We start from the raw sequence: 20860 nt of genomic DNA on the forward strand, positions 1-20860 counted from the left end.
TGCAGGCAGCGTGTTATAGAGCAGGAGGAGCTGAGCAGATTATATATAAAGAGAACCTGTCACCATGTAATCTGCAGGCAGTGTGTTATAGAGCATGAGCAGATTATATATACAGAGAACCTGTCACCATGTAATCTGCAGGCAGCGTGTTATAGAGCAGGAGGAGCTGAGCAGATTATATATAAAGAGAACCTGTCACCGTGTAATCTGCAGGCAGTGTGTTATAGAGCAGGAGGAGCTGAGCAGATTATATATAAAGAGAACCTGTCACCGTGTAATCTGCAGGCAGTGTGTTATAGAGCAGGAGGAGCTGAGCAGATTATATATAAAGAGAACCTGTCACCATGTAATCTGCAGGCAGTGTGTTATAGAGCAGGAGGAGCTGAGCAGATTATATATAAAGAGAACCTGTCACCATGTAATCTGCAGGCAGCATGTTATAGAGCAGGAGGAGCTGAGCAGATTATATATACAGAGAACCTGTCACCATGTAATCTGCAGGCAGCGTGTTATAGAGCAGGAGGAGCTGAGCAGATTATATATAAAGAGAACCTGTCACCATGTAATCTGCAGGCAGCGTGTTATAGAGCAGGAGGAGCTGAGCAGATTATATATACAGAGAACCTGTCACCATGTAATCTGCAGGCAGCGTGTTATAGAGCAGGAGGAGCTGAGCAGATTATATATAAAGAGAACCTGTCACCATGTAATCTGCAGGCAGCGTGTTATAGAGCAGGAGGAGCTGAGCAGATTATATATAAAGAGAACCTGTCACCATGTAATCTGCAGGCAGTGTGTTATAGAGCAGGAGGAGCTGAGCAGATTATATATAAAGAGAACCTGTCACCATGTAATCTGCAGGCAGCGTGTTATAGAGCAGGAGGAGCTGAGCAGATTATATATACAGAGAACCTGTCACCATGTAATCTGCAGGCAGCGTGTTATAGAGCAGGAGGAGCTGAGCAGATTATATATAAAGAGAACCTGTCACCATGTAATCTGCAGGCAGCGTGTTATAGAGCAGGAGGAGCTGAGCAGATTATATATAAAGAGAACCTGTCACATGTAATCTGCAGGCAGTGTGTTATAGAGCAGGAGGAGCTGAGCAGATTATATATAAAGAGAACCTGTCACCATGTAATCTGCAGGCAGTGTGTTATAGAGCAGGAGGAGCTGAGCAGATTATATATATAGAGAACCTGTCACCGTGTAATCTGCATGGAGTGTGTTATAGAGCAGGAGGAGCTGAGCAGAGCTCCGGCCCCCTGAGGCGCTGTGTTGGGCGGAGCTCCGGCCCCCTGAGGCGCTGTGTTGGGCGGAGCTCCACCTCATTGTCCGGCTCTTCTGTTTTTCTCTGCAGGCGGATCTGACAGAATGGGAGAAAATAAATCCAATGCTGAGGCGTCATGGCTGCGCCGCGGTGCACGTGTCCGGGGACCCCCTTTCTGGTAATGGAAGCTTTGTTTCCACAGGTTGTAACATAACCAGCGCTGCATCCAGATATTAGGGGGTTACACCGGGAGATGGCGGATATTATTAGGGGGTTACACCGGGAGATGGCGGATATTATTAGGGGGTTACATGTGACGTCCCGGTTTCTCTCTCAGGTGCGGTGGTCCTGGACCGGCAGACGTCACTTGCGCTCAGAACAGCCATCAAATCGCTTGTGGACGACACAGAGAGACGTCAGAACCTGATCCACGGCCTCATCCAGTCCAACAACCAGCTGAAGTAAGGCCACGGGGCCCCCGACTCTGCCTCTCTGTATAGTGTGGGGGTTATATAATGCTCTGTATAGTGTGGGGGTTATATAATACTCTGTATACTCTGGAGGTTATATAATGCTCTGTATAGTGTGGGGGTTATATAATACTCTGTATACTCTGGAGGTTATATAATGCTCTGTATAGTGTGGGGGTTATATAATACTCTGTATAGTATTGGGGGTTATATAATGCTCTGTATAGTGTGGAGGTTATATAATACTCAGTATAGTATGGGGGTTATATAATACTCAGTATAGTATGGGGGTTATATAATGCTCAGTATAGTATGGGGGTTATATAATACTCAGTATAGTATGGGGGTTATATAATACTCAGTATAGTATGGGGGTTATATAATGCTCTGTATAGTGTGGGGGTTATATAATGCTCAGTATAGTATGGGGGTTATATAATGCTCTGTATAGTGTGGGGGTTATATAATGCTCAGTATAGTATGGGGGTTATATAATACTCAGTATAGTATGGGGGTTATATAATACTCAGTATAGTATGGGGGTTATATAATGCTCTGTATAGTGTGGGGGTTATATAATGCTCAGTATAGTATGGGGGTTATATAATACTCTGTATACTCTGGAGGTTATATAATACTCAGTATAGTATGGGGGTTATATAATGCTCTGTATAGTGTGGGGGTTATATAATGCTCTGTATACTCTGGAGGTTATATAATACTCAGTATAGTATGGGGGTTATATAATGCTCTGTATACTCTGGAGGTTATATAATGCTCTGTATACTCTGGAGGTTATATAATGCTCTGTATACTCTGGAGGTTATATAATACTCAGTATACTCTGGAGGTTATATAATGCTCTGTATAGTATGGGGGTTATATAATACTCTGTATACTCTGGAGGTTATATAATGCTCTGTATAGTGTGGGGGTTATATAATGCTCTGTATAGTGTGGGGGTTATATAATACTCTGTATAGTGTGGGGGTTATATAATACTCTGTATAGTGTGGGGGTTATATAATACTCTGTATAGTGTGGGGGTTATATAATACTCTGTATAGTATTGGGGGTTATATAATGCTCTGTATAGTGTGGAGGTTATATAATACTCAGTATAGTATGGGGGTTATATAATACTCAGTATAGTATGGGGGTTATATAATGCTCTGTATAGTGTGGGGGTTATATAATGCTCTGTATACTCTGGAGGTTATATAATACTCAGTATAGTATGGGGGTTATATAATGCTCTGTATACTCTGGAGGTTATATAATGCTCTGTATACTCTGGAGGTTATATAATGCTCTGTATACTCTGGAGGTTATATAATACTCAGTATACTCTGGAGGTTATATAATGCTCTGTATAGTATGGGGGTTATATAATACTCTGTATACTCTGGAGGTTATATAATGCTCTGTATAGTGTGGGGGTTATATAATACTCTGTATAGTGTGGGGGTTATATAATACTCTGTATAGTATTGGGGGTTATATAATGCTCTGTATAGTGTGGAGGTTATATAATACTCAGTATAGTATGGGGGTTATATAATACTCAGTATAGTATGGGGGTTATATAATGCTCTGTATAGTGTGGGGGTTATATAATGCTCTGTATACTCTGGAGGTTATATAATACTCAGTATAGTATGGGGGTTATATAATACTCTGTATACTCTGGAGGTTATATAATACTCAGTATAGTATGGGGGTTATATAATGCTCTGTATAGTGTGGGGGTTATATAATGCTCTGTATACTCTGGAGGTTATATAATACTCAGTATAGTATGGGGGTTATATAATGCTCTGTATACTCTGGAGGTTATATAATGCTCTGTATACTCTGGAGGTTATATAATACTCAGTATACTCTGGAGGTTATATAATGCTCTGTATAGTATGGGGGTTATATAATACTCTGTATACTCTGGAGGTTATATAATGCTCTGTATAGTGTGGGGGTTATATAATACTCTGTATAGTGTGGGGGTTATATAATACTCTGTATAGTGTGGGGGTTATATAATACTCTGTATAGTATTGGGGGTTATATAATGCTCTGTATAGTGTGGAGGTTATATAATACTCAGTATAGTATGGGGGTTATATAATACTCAGTATAGTATGGGGGTTATATAATGCTCAGTATAGTATGGGGGTTATATAATACTCAGTATAGTATGGGGGTTATATAATGCTCTGTATAGTGTGGGGGTTATATAATGCTCTGTATACTCTGGAGGTTATATAATACTCAGTATAGTATGGGGGTTATATAATACTCTGTATACTCTGGAGGTTATATAATACTCAGTATAGTATGGGGGTTATATAATGCTCTGTATAGTGTGGGGGTTATATAATGCTCTGTATACTCTGGAGGTTATATAATACTCAGTATAGTATGGGGGTTATATAATGCTCTGTATACTCTGGAGGTTATATAATGCTCTGTATACTCTGGAGGTTATATAATACTCAGTATACTCTGGAGGTTATATAATGCTCTGTATAGTATGGGGGTTATATAATACTCTGTATACTCTGGAGGTTATATAATGCTCTGTATAGTATGGAGGTTATATAATGCTCTGGAGGTTATATAATACTCTGTATACTCTGGAGGTTATATAATACTCTGTATAGTGTGGAGGTTTTATAATACTCTGTATAGTATTGGGGGTTATATAATACTCAGTATAGTATGGGGGTTATATAATGCTCTGTATAGTGTGGGGGTTATATAATGCTCTGTATAGTCTGGAGGTTATATAATACTCTGGAGGTTATATAATGCTCAGTATACTCTGGAGGTTATATAATACTCTGGAGGTTATATAATGCTCAGTATACTCTGGAGGTTATATAATGCTCTGTATAGTCTGGAGGTTATATAATACTCTGTATGCTCTGGAGGTTATATAATACTCTGTATACTCTGGAGGTTATCTAATACTCTGGAGGTTATATAATGCTCTGTATAGTGTGGAGGTTATATAATGCTCTGTATCCTCTGGAGGTTATCTAATACTCAGTATAGTATGGGGGTTATATAATGCTCTGTATACTCTGGAGGTTATATAATGCTCTGTATACTCTGGAGGTTATATAATACTCAGTATACTCTGGAGGTTATATAATGCTCTGTAGAGTGTGGAGGTTATATAATGCTCTGTATAGTGTGGAGGTTATATAATACTCTGTATAGTGTGGGGGTTATATAATGCTCTGTATAGTGTGGAGGTTATATAATGCTCTGTATACTCTGGAGGTTATATAATGCTCTGTATACTCTGGAGGTTATATAATACTCAGTATACTCTGGAGGTTATATAATACTCAGTATAGTCTGGAGGTTATATAATGCTCTGTATAGTCTGGAGGTTATATAATGCTCTGTATAGTCTGGAGGTTATATAATGCTCTGGAGGTTATATAATACTCAGTATACTCTGGGGGTTATATAATGCTCTGTATAGTATGGAGGTTATATAATGCTCTGGAGGTTATATAATACTCTGTATACTCTGGAGGTTATATAATACTCTGTATAGTGTGGAGGTTTTATAATACTCAGTATAGTATGGGAGTTATATAATGCTCTGTATACTCTGGGGGTTATATAATACTCAGTATAGTATGGGGGTTATATAATGCTCTGTATAGTGTGGGGGTTATATAATGCTCTGTATACTCTGGAGGTTATATAATACTCAGTATAGTATGGGGGTTATATAATACTCTGTATACTCTGGAGGTTATATAATACTCAGTATAGTATGGGGGTTATATAATGCTCTGTATACTCTGGAGGTTATATAATGCTCTGTATACTCTGGAGGTTATATAATACTCAGTATACTCTGGAGGTTATATAATGCTCTGTATAGTATGGGGGTTATATAATACTCTGTATACTCTGGAGGTTATATAATGCTCTGTATAGTGTGGGGGTTATATAATACTCTGTATAGTGTGGGGGTTATATAATACTCTGTATAGTGTGGGGGTTATATAATACTCTGTATAGTATTGGGGGTTATATAATGCTCTGTATAGTGTGGAGGTTATATAATACTCAGTATAGTATGGGGGTTATATAATACTCAGTATAGTATGGGGGTTATATAATGCTCAGTATAGTATGGGGGTTATATAATACTCAGTATAGTATGGGGGTTATATAATGCTCTGTATAGTGTGGGGGTTATATAATGCTCAGTATAGTCTGGAGGTTATATAATACTCTGGAGGTTATATAATGCTCAGTATACTCTGGAGGTTATATAATACTCTGGAGGTTATATAATGCTCAGTATACTCTGGAGGTTATATAATGCTCTGTATAGTCTGGAGGTTATATAATACTCTGTATGCTCTGGAGGTTATATAATACTCTGTATACTCTGGAGGTTATCTAATACTCTGGAGGTTATATAATGCTCTGTATAGTGTGGAGGTTATATAATGCTCTGTATCCTCTGGAGGTTATCTAATACTCAGTATAGTATGGGGGTTATATAATGCTCTGTATACTCTGGAGGTTATATAATGCTCTGTATACTCTGGAGGTTATATAATACTCAGTATACTCTGGAGGTTATATAATGCTCTGTAGAGTGTGGAGGTTATATAATGCTCTGTATAGTGTGGAGGTTATATAATACTCTGTATAGTGTGGGGGTTATATAATGCTCTGTATAGTGTGGAGGTTATATAATGCTCTGTATACTCTGGAGGTTATATAATGCTCTGTATACTCTGGAGGTTATATAATACTCAGTATACTCTGGAGGTTATATAATACTCAGTATAGTCTGGAGGTTATATAATGCTCTGTATAGTCTGGAGGTTATATAATGCTCTGTATAGTCTGGAGGTTATATAATGCTCTGGAGGTTATATAATACTCAGTATACTCTGGGGGTTATATAATGCTCTGTATAGTATGGAGGTTATATAATGCTCTGGAGGTTATATAATACTCTGTATACTCTGGAGGTTATATAATACTCTGTATAGTGTGGAGGTTTTATAATACTCAGTATAGTATGGGAGTTATATAATGCTCTGTATACTCTGGGGGTTATATAATACTCAGTATAGTATGGGGGTTATATAATGCTCTGTATAGTGTGGGGGTTATATAATGCTCTGTATACTCTGGAGGTTATATAATACTCAGTATAGTATGGGGGTTATATAATACTCTGTATACTCTGGAGGTTATATAATACTCAGTATAGTATGGGGGTTATATAATGCTCTGTATACTCTGGAGGTTATATAATGCTCTGTATACTCTGGAGGTTATATAATACTCAGTATACTCTGGAGGTTATATAATGCTCTGTATAGTATGGGGGTTATATAATACTCTGTATACTCTGGAGGTTATATAATGCTCTGTATAGTGTGGGGGTTATATAATACTCTGTATAGTGTGGGGGTTATATAATACTCTGTATAGTGTGGGGGTTATATAATACTCTGTATAGTATTGGGGGTTATATAATGCTCTGTATAGTGTGGAGGTTATATAATACTCAGTATAGTATGGGGGTTATATAATACTCAGTATAGTATGGGGGTTATATAATGCTCAGTATAGTATGGGGGTTATATAATACTCAGTATAGTATGGGGGTTATATAATGCTCTGTATAGTGTGGGGGTTATATAATGCTCTGTATACTCTGGAGGTTATATAATACTCAGTATAGTATGGGGGTTATATAATACTCTGTATACTCTGGAGGTTATATAATACTCAGTATAGTATGGGGGTTATATAATGCTCTGTATAGTGTGGAGGTTATATAATGCTCTGTATACTCTGGAGGTTATATAATACTCAGTATAGTATGGGGGTTATATAATGCTCTGTATACTCTGGAGGTTATATAATGCTCTGTATACTCTGGAGGTTATATAATACTCAGTATACTCTGGAGGTTATATAATGCTCTGTATAGTATGGGGGTTATATAATACTCTGTATACTCTGGAGGTTATATAATGCTCTGTATAGTATGGAGGTTATATAATGCTCTGGAGGTTATATAATACTCTGTATACTCTGGAGGTTATATAATACTCTGTATAGTGTGGAGGTTTTATAATACTCTGTATAGTATTGGGGGTTATATAATACTCAGTATAGTATGGGGGTTATATAATGCTCTGTATAGTGTGGGGGTTATATAATGCTCTGTATAGTCTGGAGGTTATATAATACTCTGGAGGTTATATAATGCTCTGTATAGGCTGGAGGTTATATAATACTCAGTATAGTCTGGAGGTTATATAATACTCTGGAGGTTATATAATGCTCAGTATACTCTGGAGGTTATATAATACTCTGGAGGTTATATAATGCTCAGTATACTCTGGAGGTTATATAATGCTCTGTATAGTCTGGAGGTTATATAATACTCTGTATGCTCTGGAGGTTATATAATACTCTGTATACTCTGGAGGTTATCTAATACTCTGGAGGTTATATAATGCTCTGTATAGTGTGGAGGTTATATAATGCTCTGTATCCTCTGGAGGTTATCTAATACTCAGTATAGTATGGGGGTTATATAATGCTCTGTATACTCTGGAGGTTATATAATGCTCTGTATACTCTGGAGGTTATATAATACTCAGTATACTCTGGAGGTTATATAATGCTCTGTATAGTGTGGAGGTTATATAATGCTCTGTATAGTGTGGAGGTTATATAATACTCTGTATAGTGTGGGGGTTATATAATGCTCTGTATAGTGTGGAGGTTATATAATGCTCTGTATACTCTGGAGGTTATATAATGCTCTGTATACTCTGGAGGTTATATAATACTCAGTATACTCTGGAGGTTATATAATACTCAGTATAGTCTGGAGGTTATATAATGCTCTGTATAGTCTGGAGGTTATATAATGCTCTGGAGGTTATATAATGCTCTGTATACTCTGGAGGTTATATAATACTCAGTATACTCTGGAGGTTATATAATACTCAGTATAGTCTGGAGGTTATATAATACTCAGTATAGTCTGGAGGTTATATAATGCTCTGTATAGTCTGGAGGTTATATAATGCTCTGTATAGTCTGGAGGTTATATAATGCTCTGGAGGTTATATAATACTCAGTATACTCTGGGGGTTATATAATGCTCTGTATAGTATGGAGGTTATATAATGCTCTGGAGGTTATATAATACTCTGTATACTCTGGAGGTTATATAATACTCTGTATAGTGTGGAGGTTTTATAATACTCAGTATAGTATGGGAGTTATATAATGCTCTGTATACTCTGGGGGTTATATAATACTCAGTATAGTATGGGGGTTATATAATGCTCTGTATAGTGTGGGGGTTATATAATGCTCTGTATACTCTGGAGGTTATATAATACTCAGTATAGTATGGGGGTTATATAATACTCTGTATACTCTGGAGGTTATATAATACTCAGTATAGTATGGGGGTTATATAATGCTCTGTATAGTATGGAGGTTATATAATGCTCTGGAGGTTATATAATGCTCTGTATAGTCTGGAGGTTATTTAATACTCTGGGGGTTATATAATGCTCTGTATAGTGTGGGGGTTATATAATGCTCTGGAGGTTATATAATGCTCAGTATACTCTGGAGGTTATATAATGCTCTGTATAGTATGGAGGTTATATAATGCTCTGGAGGTTATATAATACTCAGTATACTCTGGGGGTTATATAATGCTCTGTATAGTATGGAGGTTATATAATGCTCTGGAGGTTATATAATACTCTGTATACTCTGGAGGTTATATAATACTCTGTATAGTGTGGAGGTTTTATAATACTCTGTATAGTGTGGAGGTTTTATAATGCTCTGTATAGTATGGGAGTTATATAATGCTCTGTATACTCTGGGGGTTATATAATGCTCTGTATACTCTGGGGGTTATATAATGCTCTGTATACTCTGGGGGTTATATAATACTCAGTATACTCTGGGGGTTATATAATGCTCTGTATAGTATGGGGGTTATATAATGCTCTGTATACTCTGGAGGTTATATAATACTCTGTATACTCTGGAGGTTATATAATACTCTGTATAGTGTGGAGGTTTTATAATACTCAGTATACTCTGGAGGTTATATAATGCTCTGTATAGTATGGGAGTTATATAATGCTCTGTATACTCTGGGAGTTATATAATGCTCTGTATACTCTGGGGGTTATATAATGCTCTGTATACTCTGGGGGTTATATAATGCTCAGTATACTCTGGGGGTTATATAATGCTCTGTATAGTATGGGGGTTATATAATGCTCTGTATAGTCTGGAGGTTATATAATGCTCTGTATAGTGTGGGGGTTATATAATACTCTGTATGTAACGTCTTCCTTAGACATGACGCCCGGGTGCAGCAGGACCGAGCCGGGCGCCAGGAGCAGAGAGCGGATGATTTGCAGCGGATTCTGGACAGCGTGAAATCCAAAGTCCGGGACCTGGAAGACGATTTCATCCGTCGGATGCGTCAGCAGCAGAACGAGGTGACTGGTTCACAGGCGGCGGCGGGGGTGAGGGCAGGGCACCCGTCTGTAGGGGCTTCTGTGGGCACTGACGCCCTTCTACCGCCCTCTCATTTTTCTCCTTTTACCAATCTGCTCCTCCTCGTCCTGCGCTATTCTTTGCCGCCTCTTGTCAGGAGTGTTGCCAGAAACATGAGGAGAATCTGCGGGAGCAGGAGCAGAGCATCGCATGTCTGAGGAAACGGCTGTCACAGGCGGCGGCTGCAGAGGAGAAGAGGAGGAAGACCTTCCTGCAACTGGTCAGGCGGCAGCCGCAGCAGAACAGCCACCTGGATCAGCAGTGAGTGCGTGGGGAACGCGACCGCCTGGGGCTGTGCGGGGGTATGGGGCGACCGCCTGGCCCGGGGCTGTGCGGGGGTATGGGGCGACCGCCTGGGGCTGTGCGGGGGTATGGGGCGACCGCCTGGGGCTGTGCGGGGGTATGGGGCGACCGCCTGGCCTGGGGCTGTGCGGGGGTATGGGGCGGCCGCCTGGCCTGGGGCTGTGCGGGGGTATGGGGCGGCCGCCTGGCCTGGGGCTGTGCGGGGGTATGGGGCGACCGCCTGGCCTGGGGCTGTGCGGGGGTATGGGGCGACCGCCTGGCCTGGGGCTGTGCGGGGGTATGGGGCGACCGCCTGGCCTGGGGCTGTGCGGGGGTATGGGGCGACCGCCTGGCCCGGGGCTGTGCGGGGGTATGGGGCGACCGCCTGGCCCGGGGCTGTGCGGGGGTATGGGGCGACCGCCTGGCCCGGGGCTGTGCGGGGGTATGGGGCGACCGCCTGGGCCGGGGCTGTGCGGGGGTATGGGGCGACCGCCTGGGCCGGGGCTGTGCGGGGGTATGGGGCGACCGCCTGGGCCGGGGCTGTGCGGGGGTATGGGGCGACCGCCTGGGCCGGGGCTGTGCGGGGGTATGGGGCGACCGCCTGGGCCGGGGCTGTGCGGGGGTATGGGGCGACCGCCTGGGCCGGGGCTGTGCGGGGGTATGGGGCGACCGCCTGGGCCGGGGCTGTGCGGGGGTATGGGGCGACCGCCTGGGCCGGGGCTGTGCGGGGGTATGGGGCGACCGCCTGGGCCGGGGCTGTGCGGGGGTATGGGGCGACCGCCTGGGCCGGGGCTGTGCGGGGGTATGGGGCGACCGCCTGGGCCGGGGCTGTGCGGGGGTATGGGGCGACCGCCCGGCCCGGGGCTGTGCGGGGGTATGGGGCGACCGCCCGGCCCGGGGCTGTGCGGGGGTATGGGGCGACCGCCCGGCCCGGGGCTGTGCGGGGGTATGGGGCGACCGCCCGGCCCGGGGCTGTGCGGGGGTATGGGGCGACCGCCCGGCCCGGGGCTGTGCGGGGGTATGGGGCGACCGCCCGGCCCGGGGCTGTGCGGGGGTATGGGGCGACCGCCCGGCCCGGGGCTGTGCGGGGGGTATGGGGCGACCGCCCGGCCCGGGGCTGTGCGGGGGGTATGGGGCGACCGCCTGGCCCGGGGCTGTGCGGGGGGTATGGGGCGACCGCCTGGCCCGGGGCTGTGCGGAGGTATGGGGCGACCGCCTGGGGCTGCGCGGGGGTATGGGGCGACCGCCCGGCCCGGGGCTGTGCGGGGGTATGGGGCGACCGCCTGGCCCGGGGCTGTGCGGGGCTATGGGGCGACCGCCTGGCCCGGGGCTATGGGGCGACTGCCTGGCCCGGGGCTGTGCGGGGGTATGGGGCGACCGCCCGGCCCGGGGCTGTGCGGGGGTATGGGGCGACCGCCCGGCCCGGGGCTGTGCGGGGGGTATGGGGCGACCGCCCGGCCCGGGGCTGTGCGGGGGGTATGGGGCGACCGCCTGGCCCGGGGCTGTGCGGGGGGTATGGGGCGACCGCCTGGCCCGGGGCTGTGCGGAGGTATGGGGCGACCGCCTGGGGCTGCGCGGGGGTATGGGGCGACCGCCCGGCCCGGGGCTGTGCGGGGGTATGGGGCGACCGCCTGGCCCGGGGCTGTGCGGGGCTATGGGGCGACCGCCTGGCCCGGGGCTATGGGGCGACTGCCTGGCCCGGGGCTGTGCGGGGGTATGGGGCGACCGCCTGGCCCGGGGCTGTGCGGGGCTATGGGGCGACCGCCTGGCCCGGGGCTATGGGGCGACCGCCTGGCCCGGGGCTATGGGGCGACCGCCTGGCCCGGGGCTGTGCGGGGCTATGGGGCGACCGCCTGGCCCGGGGCTGTGCGGGGCTATGGGGCGACCGCCTGGCCCGGGGCTGCGCGAAGGGGGGGGGGGGGGGCGACCGCCTGGGGCTGCGCGGGGACCACCGGGCGCTCATCTCGGCATCATTTCTTCCAGGCACATGTGTGTTAATGGTGGGGGGCAGTGGCTCTGTGAACCCCCTGGTCTCTGATGTGAACCCCCTGGTCTCTTTCCTGAGACCCTGTGAGTGACGTCACACCTGTGGCCCCTGGACCTGGGGAATCGCGCTCTGTCACATGCTGGGGCTCTTGGGTCTGGATGGATGATGGGAGTAATCTTCAGCTTTTGCTCTTGTCTTCCAGGATTCTCGATCTCATCGATGGTTACGAGAGTCGGATGAAGCGGCTGCAGGATGAAATCAGGTGAGCGCTGCTCCGGAGAGACGATCAGACGGGCCCCAGAGAACTCCTCTCATCCTCCCCGTTGTAGATTTGGGGCAGTAGTACGGGCAGTTGATATCATCATTTTGGGAAACAGAGTTTTTTAAGATTACTTCAGATCCACTGATCACAGCTGTGGCTTAATGGTGCAAAACTGCAGTGAAAAGCATGGAGGAGAAGCAGAGCTGGTGAGCTCGGATGGGGGTTCTAGATGTGAAATAATTGCAGCAGAGCTGAGGTGTAAAGCATGTGGAGGGGCAGCGCTGCGGCTTGAGCCTCTTATGACGGTGGACCCACTAGCTGTATTAGGACGCACTGATGGGGGTTGTGCTCCCTGCACTCATGCTGCGTCTTCTGGTTACTTGCAGGAATTACGAGTCGTCAGTGGAACCTGTTCTGGAGAGGAGTCAGTCCGGAGGTTCTCTGGACCTGGACACAAGGCCAAATTATAAGGCGCTTATCAAGGTGATGCCCCAGGAGGACAGGGGGAGGGGCAGGGGGTCCGGCGGTCTCTGGTGCGGGGGTCCTCTGACCCGTCCTCTCTCTGCAGTCCTATCAGGAGCAGATACAAGAAGCTCGGAGGAAGGAAGAGCGGCTGCTGCAGGAGAACGGCCGGCTGCGCGAGGAGATGGAGGCCAGGTATATGAGCGGGGATCCCGCGGGGGTCCACAACGTGTCATGTAGGGCAGTCCCCCAGCAGGGTCTTCATACTGGTGGTTGCAGCTCGTCCTCTAGTGTGTGACTCTCGGGATCGGGCGGCAGCCCCTCACTGGTCAGATGCTTCCTGTGCGGAGGCTGCAGCTCGTCCTCTAGTGTGTGACTCTCTGGATCGGGCGGCAGCCCCTCACTGGTCAGATGCTTCCTGTGCGGAGGCTGCAGCTCGTCCTCTAGTGTGTGACTCTCGGGATCGGGCGGCAGCCCCTCACTGGTCAGATGCTTCCTGTGCGGAGGCTGCAGCTCGTCCTCTAGCGTGTGACTCTCGGGATCGGGCGGCAGCCCCTCACTGGTCAGATGCTTCCTGTGCGGAGGCTGCAGCTCGTCCTCTAGTGTGTGACTCTCGGGATCGGGCGGCAGCCCCTCACTGGTCAGATGCTTCCTGTGCGGAGGCTGCAGCTCGTCCTCTAGTGTGTGACTCTCGGGATCGGGCGGCAGCCCCTCACTGGTCAGATGCTTCCTGTGCGGAGGCTGCAGCTCGTCCTCTAGTGTGTGACTCTCGGGATCGGGCGGCAGCCCCTCACTGGTCAGATGCTTCCTGTGCGGAGGCTGCAGCTCGTCCTCTAGTGTGTGACTCTCTGGATCGGGCGGCAGCCCCTCACTGGTCAGATGCTTCCTGTGCGGAGGCTGCAGCTCGTCCTCTAGTGTGTGACTCTCGGGATCGGGCGGCAGCCCCTCACTGGTCAGATGCTTCCTGTGCGGAGGCTGCAGCTCGTCCTCTAGCGTGTGACTCTCGGGATCGGGCGGCAGCCCCTCACTGGTCAGATGCTTCCTGTGCGGAGGCTGCAGCTCGTCCTCTAGTGTGTGACTCTCGGGATCGGGCGGCAGCCCCTCACTGGTCAGATGCTTCCTGTGCGGAGGCTGCAGCTCGTCCTCTAGTGTGTGACTCTCGGGATCGGGCGGCAGCCCCTCACTGGTCAGATGCTTCCTGTGCGGAGGCTGCAGCTCGTCCTCTAGTGTGTGACTCCCGGGATCGGGCGGCAGCCCCTCACTGGTCAGATGCTTCCTGTGCGGAGGCTGCAGCTCGTCCTCTAGTGTGTGACTCTCGGGATCGGGCGGCAGCCCCTCACTGGTCAGATGCTTCCTGTGCGGAGGCTGCAGCTCGTCCTCTAGTGTGTGACTCTCTGGATCGGGCGGTAGCCCCTCACTGGTCAGATGCTTCCTGTGCGGAGGCTGCAGCTCGTCCTCTAGTGTGTGACTCTCGGGATCGGGCGGCAGCCCCTCACTGGTCAGATGCTTCCTGTGCGGAGGCTGCAGCTCGTCCTCTAGTGTGTGACTCTCGGGATCGGGCGGCAGCCCCTCACTGGTCAGATGCTTCCTGTGCGGAGGCTGCAGCTCGTCCTCTAGTGTGTGACTCTCGGGATCGGGCGGCAGCCCCTCACTGGTCAGATGCTTCCTGTGCGGAGGCTGCAGCTCGTCCTCTAGTGTGTGACTCTCGGGATCGGGCGGCAGCCCCTCACTGGTCAGATGCTTCCTGTGCGGAGGCTGCAGCTCGTCCTCTAGTGTGTGACTCTCTGGATCGGGCGGTAGCCCCTCACTGGTCAGATGCTTCCTGTGCGGAGGCTGCAGCTCGTCCTCTAGTGTGTGACTCTCGGGATCGGGCGGCAGCCCCTCACTGGTCAGATGCTTCCTGTGCGGAGGCTGCAGCTCGTCCTCTAGTGTGTGACTCTCGGGATCGGGCGGCAGCCCCTCACTGGTCAGATGCTTCCTGTGCGGAGGCTGCAGCTCGTCCTCTAGTGTGTGACTCTCGGGATCGGGCGGCAGCCCCTCACTGGTCAGATGCTTCCTGTGCGGAGGCTGCAGCTCGTCCTCTAGTGTGTGACTCTCGGGATCGGGCGGCAGCCCCTCACTGGTCAGATGCTTCCTGTGCGGAGGCTGCAGCTCGTCCTCTAGTGTGTGACTCTCTGGATCGGGCGGTAGCCCCTCACTGGTCAGATGCTTCCTGTGCGGAGGCTGCAGCTCGTCCTCTAGTGTGTGACTCTCGGGATCGGGCGGCAGCCCCTCACTGGTCAGATGCTTCCTGTGCGGAGGCTGCAGCTCGTCCTCTAGTGTGTGACTCTCGGGACCGGGCGGCAGCCCCTCACTGGTCAGATGCTTCCTGTGCGGAGGCTGCAGCTCGTCCTCTAGTGTGTGACTCTCGGGATCGGGCGGCAGCCCCTCACTGGTCAGATGCCTCCTGTGCGGAGGCTGCAGCTCGTCCTCTAGTGTGTGACTCTCGGGATCGGGCGGCAGCCCCTCACTGGTCAGATGCTTCCTGTGCGGAGGCTGCAGCTCGTCCTCTAGTGTGTGACTCTCGGGATCGGGCGGCAGCCCCTCACTGGTCAGATGCTTCCTGTGCGGAGGCTGCAGCTCGTCCTCTAGTGTGTGACTCCCGGGATCGGGCGGTAGCCCCTCACTGGTCAGATGCTTCCTGTGCGGAGGCTGCAGCTCGTCCTCTAGTGTGTGACTCCCGGGATCGGGCGGCAGCCCCTCACTGGTCAGATGCTTCCTGTGCGGAGGCTGCAGCTCGTCCTCTAGTGTGTGACTCTCGGGATCGGGCGGCAGCCCCTCACTGGTCAGATGCTTCCTGTGCGGAGGCTGCAGCTCGTCCTCTAGTGTGTGACTCTCGGGATCGGGCGGCAGCCCCTCACTGGTCAGATGCTTCCTGTGCGGAGGCTGCAGCTCGTCCTCTAGTGTGTGACTCTCGGGATCGGGCGGCAGCCCCTCACTGGTCTTGATCTTTCTGCTTCCTCCCTATTAGACCTTCTAGAAAGGAATTCAGAGTCTACAAGCAGCAGATGAAGAAAATGGAGAAGATTCTCCTCCAGAATAATCTGAGGTGAGGATGTGTGACGTCTACTCGGCGCAGCATAGCGGGTGTAGTGCCGCCGTGTAACAGGAGGCCTTTCTGTTGTATTTTCTCCCTCACTGCCATAGTCCAACCCGCGAGAGCAAGGACGAGGCGGAGCCTCACAGAGCGCGGCCGGAGCATCTGTCAGATGTAGAGTGTCAGCGCCACCTACAGGTACTCCTGATGGCAGCACCCCCCAGTGCTGCGGCTTTATTATATACCCCGATATAATACATACACTCATCGTGTGCTTATCGCCGCCTCCGAACAGTCTACTCGTAGAGCTCTACAACCCAGGATGTAACTCAGGAGCAGAATAGTGAGTGCAGCTCTGGAGTATAATACAGGATGTAACTCAGGATCAGTACAGGATAAGTAATGTATGTACACAGTGACTGCACCAGCAGAATAGTGAGTGCAGCTCTGGAGTATGATATAGGATGTAACTCAGGATCAGTACAGGATAAGTAATGTATGTACACAGTGACTGCACCAGCAGAATAGTGAGTGCAGCTCTGGAGTATAATACAGGATGTAACTCCGGATCAGTACAGGATAAGTAATGTATGTACACAGTGACTGCACCAACAGAATAGTGAGTGCAGCTCTGGAGTATAATACAGGATGTGACTCAGGATCAGTACAGGATAAGTAATGTATGTACACAGTGACTGCACCAGCAGAATAGTGAGTGCAGCTCTGGAGTATAATACAGGATGTAACTCAGGATCAGTACAGGATAAGTAATGTATGTACACAGTGACTGCAGCAGCAGAATAGTGAGTGCAGCTCTGGAGTATAATACAGGATGTAACTCAGGGTCAGTACAGGATAAGTAATGTATGTACACAGTGACTGCACCAGCAGAATAGTGAGTGCAGCTCTGGAGTATAATACAGGATGTAACTCAGGATCAGTACAGGATAAGTAATGTATGTACACAGTGACTGCACCAGCAGAATAGTGAGTGCAGCTCTGGAGTATAATACTGGATGTATAGAACCTATGAATCCATCCTGCTCATATTGCGGTTGCTCTCCTGTTTCGGTGCAGGATGTCTGCAGGGAGCTTGGAGTTCAGAAGCTGAAGGATCTTCTTCCAGTCGCTGCATCAAAGTTCAGAGAAGCCAAGAGCTGTTGTAAGCTGTACAAGGTATCGGCTCTGGAGGCGCGGGGCCCGGGGCCCGGACGGTGCTTTGTGCAGGGCTCTTTAGTCTGCGTTCACACATTGCATTGTTGTCTCTGTTATAGCGTTAAATACAATGTATGACCCTTACTGCATTTGCGCTGGAATTAATATGTGAATATCCCTCTATTGTGTCTCTCAGATCCTGTCTGATATTCGTGCAGTACTCTGTGGGCCCCGGGCCCCTCCGCTGCTTTATAAACCCGGCTCCCGGCATCAGGAGAATCGTGGTCCAGAGACCAGAGACGAGTCGGACTTCCTGCACCTGCTGCCGACTATAGAGTTGTGGGCCGGACAGTTACTGTCGCTGCAGGTAGATGTCCTGACCCCAAGGCGTTACGGCACACGGGTACGTGATGTGTAATCGCTCTCGCTCTGTAGGCGCTGCACCGCTCTCTGAGGAAGCTGAGACACAAGCTGCAGCCCACCCTGCAGGACGACCAGACCGAGGGGGCGGCTGGTGGGGTCCGGGTGGAGGATCTTCTGCTTCTGGTGGATACAATGCTGGAGGAGGTGGAGAACCAGAGGCAGGTGAGGACCTGGCTGCACAATAGCTGCAGTCTGTACAGCAGCCACTAGATGGCGGCACAGTAATATCATGTTCTCATTCACAGGGCACAGGCTGCTGCCTTAGGGCTCATTCACACGACATGTGAAGCCCGTGCTGCGGTCTGCAATGCATGGGCACAGTCCGTGGGGATCGCAGACCCGTTCACTTGAATGGCTCCGCGATCCTTCTGTTCCGTAAAAAGATGGAGCAAGTTCTATCTTTTTGCGGTGCGGAAGCACGGAACGGAACCCCAGAATGCACTCCATAGTGTTCCGTTGCGCATCTCTGGATTTGTGGGCCCATTGAAATGAATGGGTCCGCATCCGTGATACGGAACAGTGCCCGTGTATTGCGCAATACGGCAATGGGCATCACACGTTCGTGTGAACGAGCCCTTATGGAGCGTGTGAGCAAAAGCGACCACAACCTACGGAGCCGTCATCCTGATTATTACCTTTCCGGTATCTGTTAGGGTCGCCTGCTTCTGACTGATCCAGATGTGGGGCAGCGCGGTCTGTTCCTGGCATCCAGCTGAAGCGGACATTAGGCAGGGAGTCTGATCGTGCTCCTCACTCATGTCTTTTTCAGCTGTATGTTGCGCATGGTATCCAGCCCCGGGGTCGCTCTACAGGGAGTGCAGAATTATTAGGCAAGTTGTATTTTTGAGGATTAATTTTTATTATTGAACAACAACCATGTTCTCAATGAACCCAAAAAACTCATTAATATCAAAGCTGAATATTTTTGGAAGTAGTTTTTAGTTTGTTTTTAGTTTTAGCTATTTTAGGGGGATATCTGTGTGTGCAGGTGACTATTACTGTGCATAATTATTAGGCAACTTAACAAAAAACAAATATATTCCCATTTCAATTATTTATTTTATCAGTGAAACCAATATAACATCTCAACATTCACAAATATACATTTCTGACATTCAAAAACAAAACAAAAACAAATCAGTGACCAATATAGCCACCTTTCTTTGCAAGGACACTCAAAAGCCTGCCATCCATGAATTCTGTCAGTATTTTGATCTGTTCACCATCAACATTGCGTGCAGCAGCAACCACAGCCTCCCAGACACTGTTCAGAGAGGTGTACTGTTTTCCCTCCTTGTAAATCTCACATTTGATGATGGACCACAGGTTCTCAATGGGGTTCAGATCAGGTGAACAAGGAGGCCATGTCATTAGATTTTCTTCTTTTATACCCTTTCTTGCCAGCCACGCTGTGGAGTACTTGGATGCGTGTGATGGAGCATTGTCCTGCATGAAAATCATGTTTTTCTTGAAGGATGCAGACTTCTTCCTGTACCACTGCTTGAAGAAGGTGTCTTCCAGAAACTGGCAGTAGGACTGGGAGTTGAGCTTGACTCCATCCTCAACCCGAAAAGGCCCCACAAGCTCATCTTTGATGATACCAGCCCAAACCAGTACTCCACCTCCACCTTGCTGGCGTCTGAGTCGGACTGGAGCTCTCTGCCCTTTACCAATCCAGCCACGGGCCCATCCATCTGGCCCATCAAGGCTCACTCTCATTTCATCAGTCCATAAAACCTTAGAAAAATCAGTCTTGAGATATTTCTTGGCCCAGTCTTGACGTTTCAGCTTGTGTGTCTTGTTCAGTGGTGGTCGTCTTTCAGCCTTTCTTACCTTGGCCATGTCTCTGAGTATTGCACACCTTGTGCTTTTGGGCCCTCCAGTGATGTTGCAGCTCTGAAATATGGCCAAACTGGTGGCAAGTGGCATCTTGGCAGCTGCACGCTTGACTTTTCTCAGTTCATGGGCAGTTATTTTGCGCCTTGGTTTTTCCACACGCTTCTTGCGACCCTGTTGACTATTTTGAATGAAACGCTTGATTGTTCGATGATCACGCTTCAGAAGCTTTGCAATTTTAAGAGTGCTGCATCCCTCTGCAAGATATCTCACTATTTTTGACTTTTCTGAGCCTGTCAAGTCCTTCTTTTGACCCATTTTGCCAAAGGAAAGGAAGTTGCCTAATAATTATGCACACCTAATATAGGGTGTTGATGTCATTAGACCGCACCCCTTCTCATTACAGAGATGCACATCACCTAATATGCTTAATTGGTAGTAGGCTTTCGAGCCTATACAGCTTGGAGTAAGACAACATGCATAAAGAGGATGATGTGGTCAAAATACTCATTTGCCTAATAATTCTGCACGCAGTGTAGTTTAACCCTTTATAACAGTCTTCCCAGGACAGTTGCTGTAGTGTTCCCCTTCGTTAGGGAGTGGAGGCGTTATCCGGTTATATGTGCCCCCCCTCTCTTTGTGTCCGCAGGGATCGTCCCCTCATGTGCTGCAGGCGCTTGTCTCGCACTTCCAGAAACTGTTTGACGTTCCATCCGTGAACGGTATCTACCCGCGTATGAACGACGTCTACAGCAAACTGGGCGAAATGAGCAACGCCATGAACAACCTGCGCTGCCTTCTGGGCCTGGGTAAGCCGCTCGCCCAATTACATAGCCGGAGTGGTCACTCTGATCCCTTTAACCCTTCATATCCTGCGTTCAGATGACACGGCCAGTGCCGGGACAGTAGTGAACGCCGTAGGAAAACTGCGCAGAGAAGAGGAAGGCGGCCACAGACTGCAGCAGATCCTCGGTACGCTGGATATAGACAGGTAGGGTGACCGCTCACAGCCCGGGTATGTTCTGGGCAA

At 48.6% G+C, this 20860-nt stretch overlaps 1 protein-coding gene across 3 annotated transcripts in view; it reads left to right on the forward strand.

Annotated features, from left to right (window-relative positions):
• Nucleotides 1-20860, forward strand: part of CEP70 (centrosomal protein 70) — a 64804-nt gene that overhangs the window by 43269 nt on the left and 675 nt on the right. For 2 of the 3 annotated variants that reach the window (XM_040440968.1, XM_040440967.1), the window contains 14 exons: nt 1361-1448; nt 1608-1731; nt 10145-10289; nt 10445-10608; nt 12819-12878; nt 13265-13361; nt 13447-13535; nt 16351-16428; nt 16527-16614; nt 17494-17592; nt 17768-17938; nt 18007-18156; nt 20480-20639; nt 20713-20821. In XM_040440968.1, the coding sequence (XP_040296902.1) occupies nt 1361-1448; nt 1608-1731; nt 10145-10289; nt 10445-10608; nt 12819-12878; nt 13265-13361; nt 13447-13535; nt 16351-16428; nt 16527-16614; nt 17494-17592; nt 17768-17938; nt 18007-18156; nt 20480-20639; nt 20713-20821 (1622 nt within the window). The remainder of the gene's footprint in view (nt 1-1360; nt 1449-1607; nt 1732-10144; nt 10290-10444; nt 10609-12818; nt 12879-13264; nt 13362-13446; nt 13536-16350; nt 16429-16526; nt 16615-17493; nt 17593-17767; nt 17939-18006; nt 18157-20479; nt 20640-20712; nt 20822-20860) is intronic. The other variant, XM_040440969.1, reaches the window with a different exon arrangement.

The sequence above is a fragment of the Bufo bufo genome, chromosome 7, assembly GCF_905171765.1.
Source record: "Bufo bufo chromosome 7, aBufBuf1.1, whole genome shotgun sequence".
In the NCBI taxonomy this organism is placed as follows: Eukaryota; Metazoa; Chordata; class Amphibia; order Anura; family Bufonidae; genus Bufo; species Bufo bufo.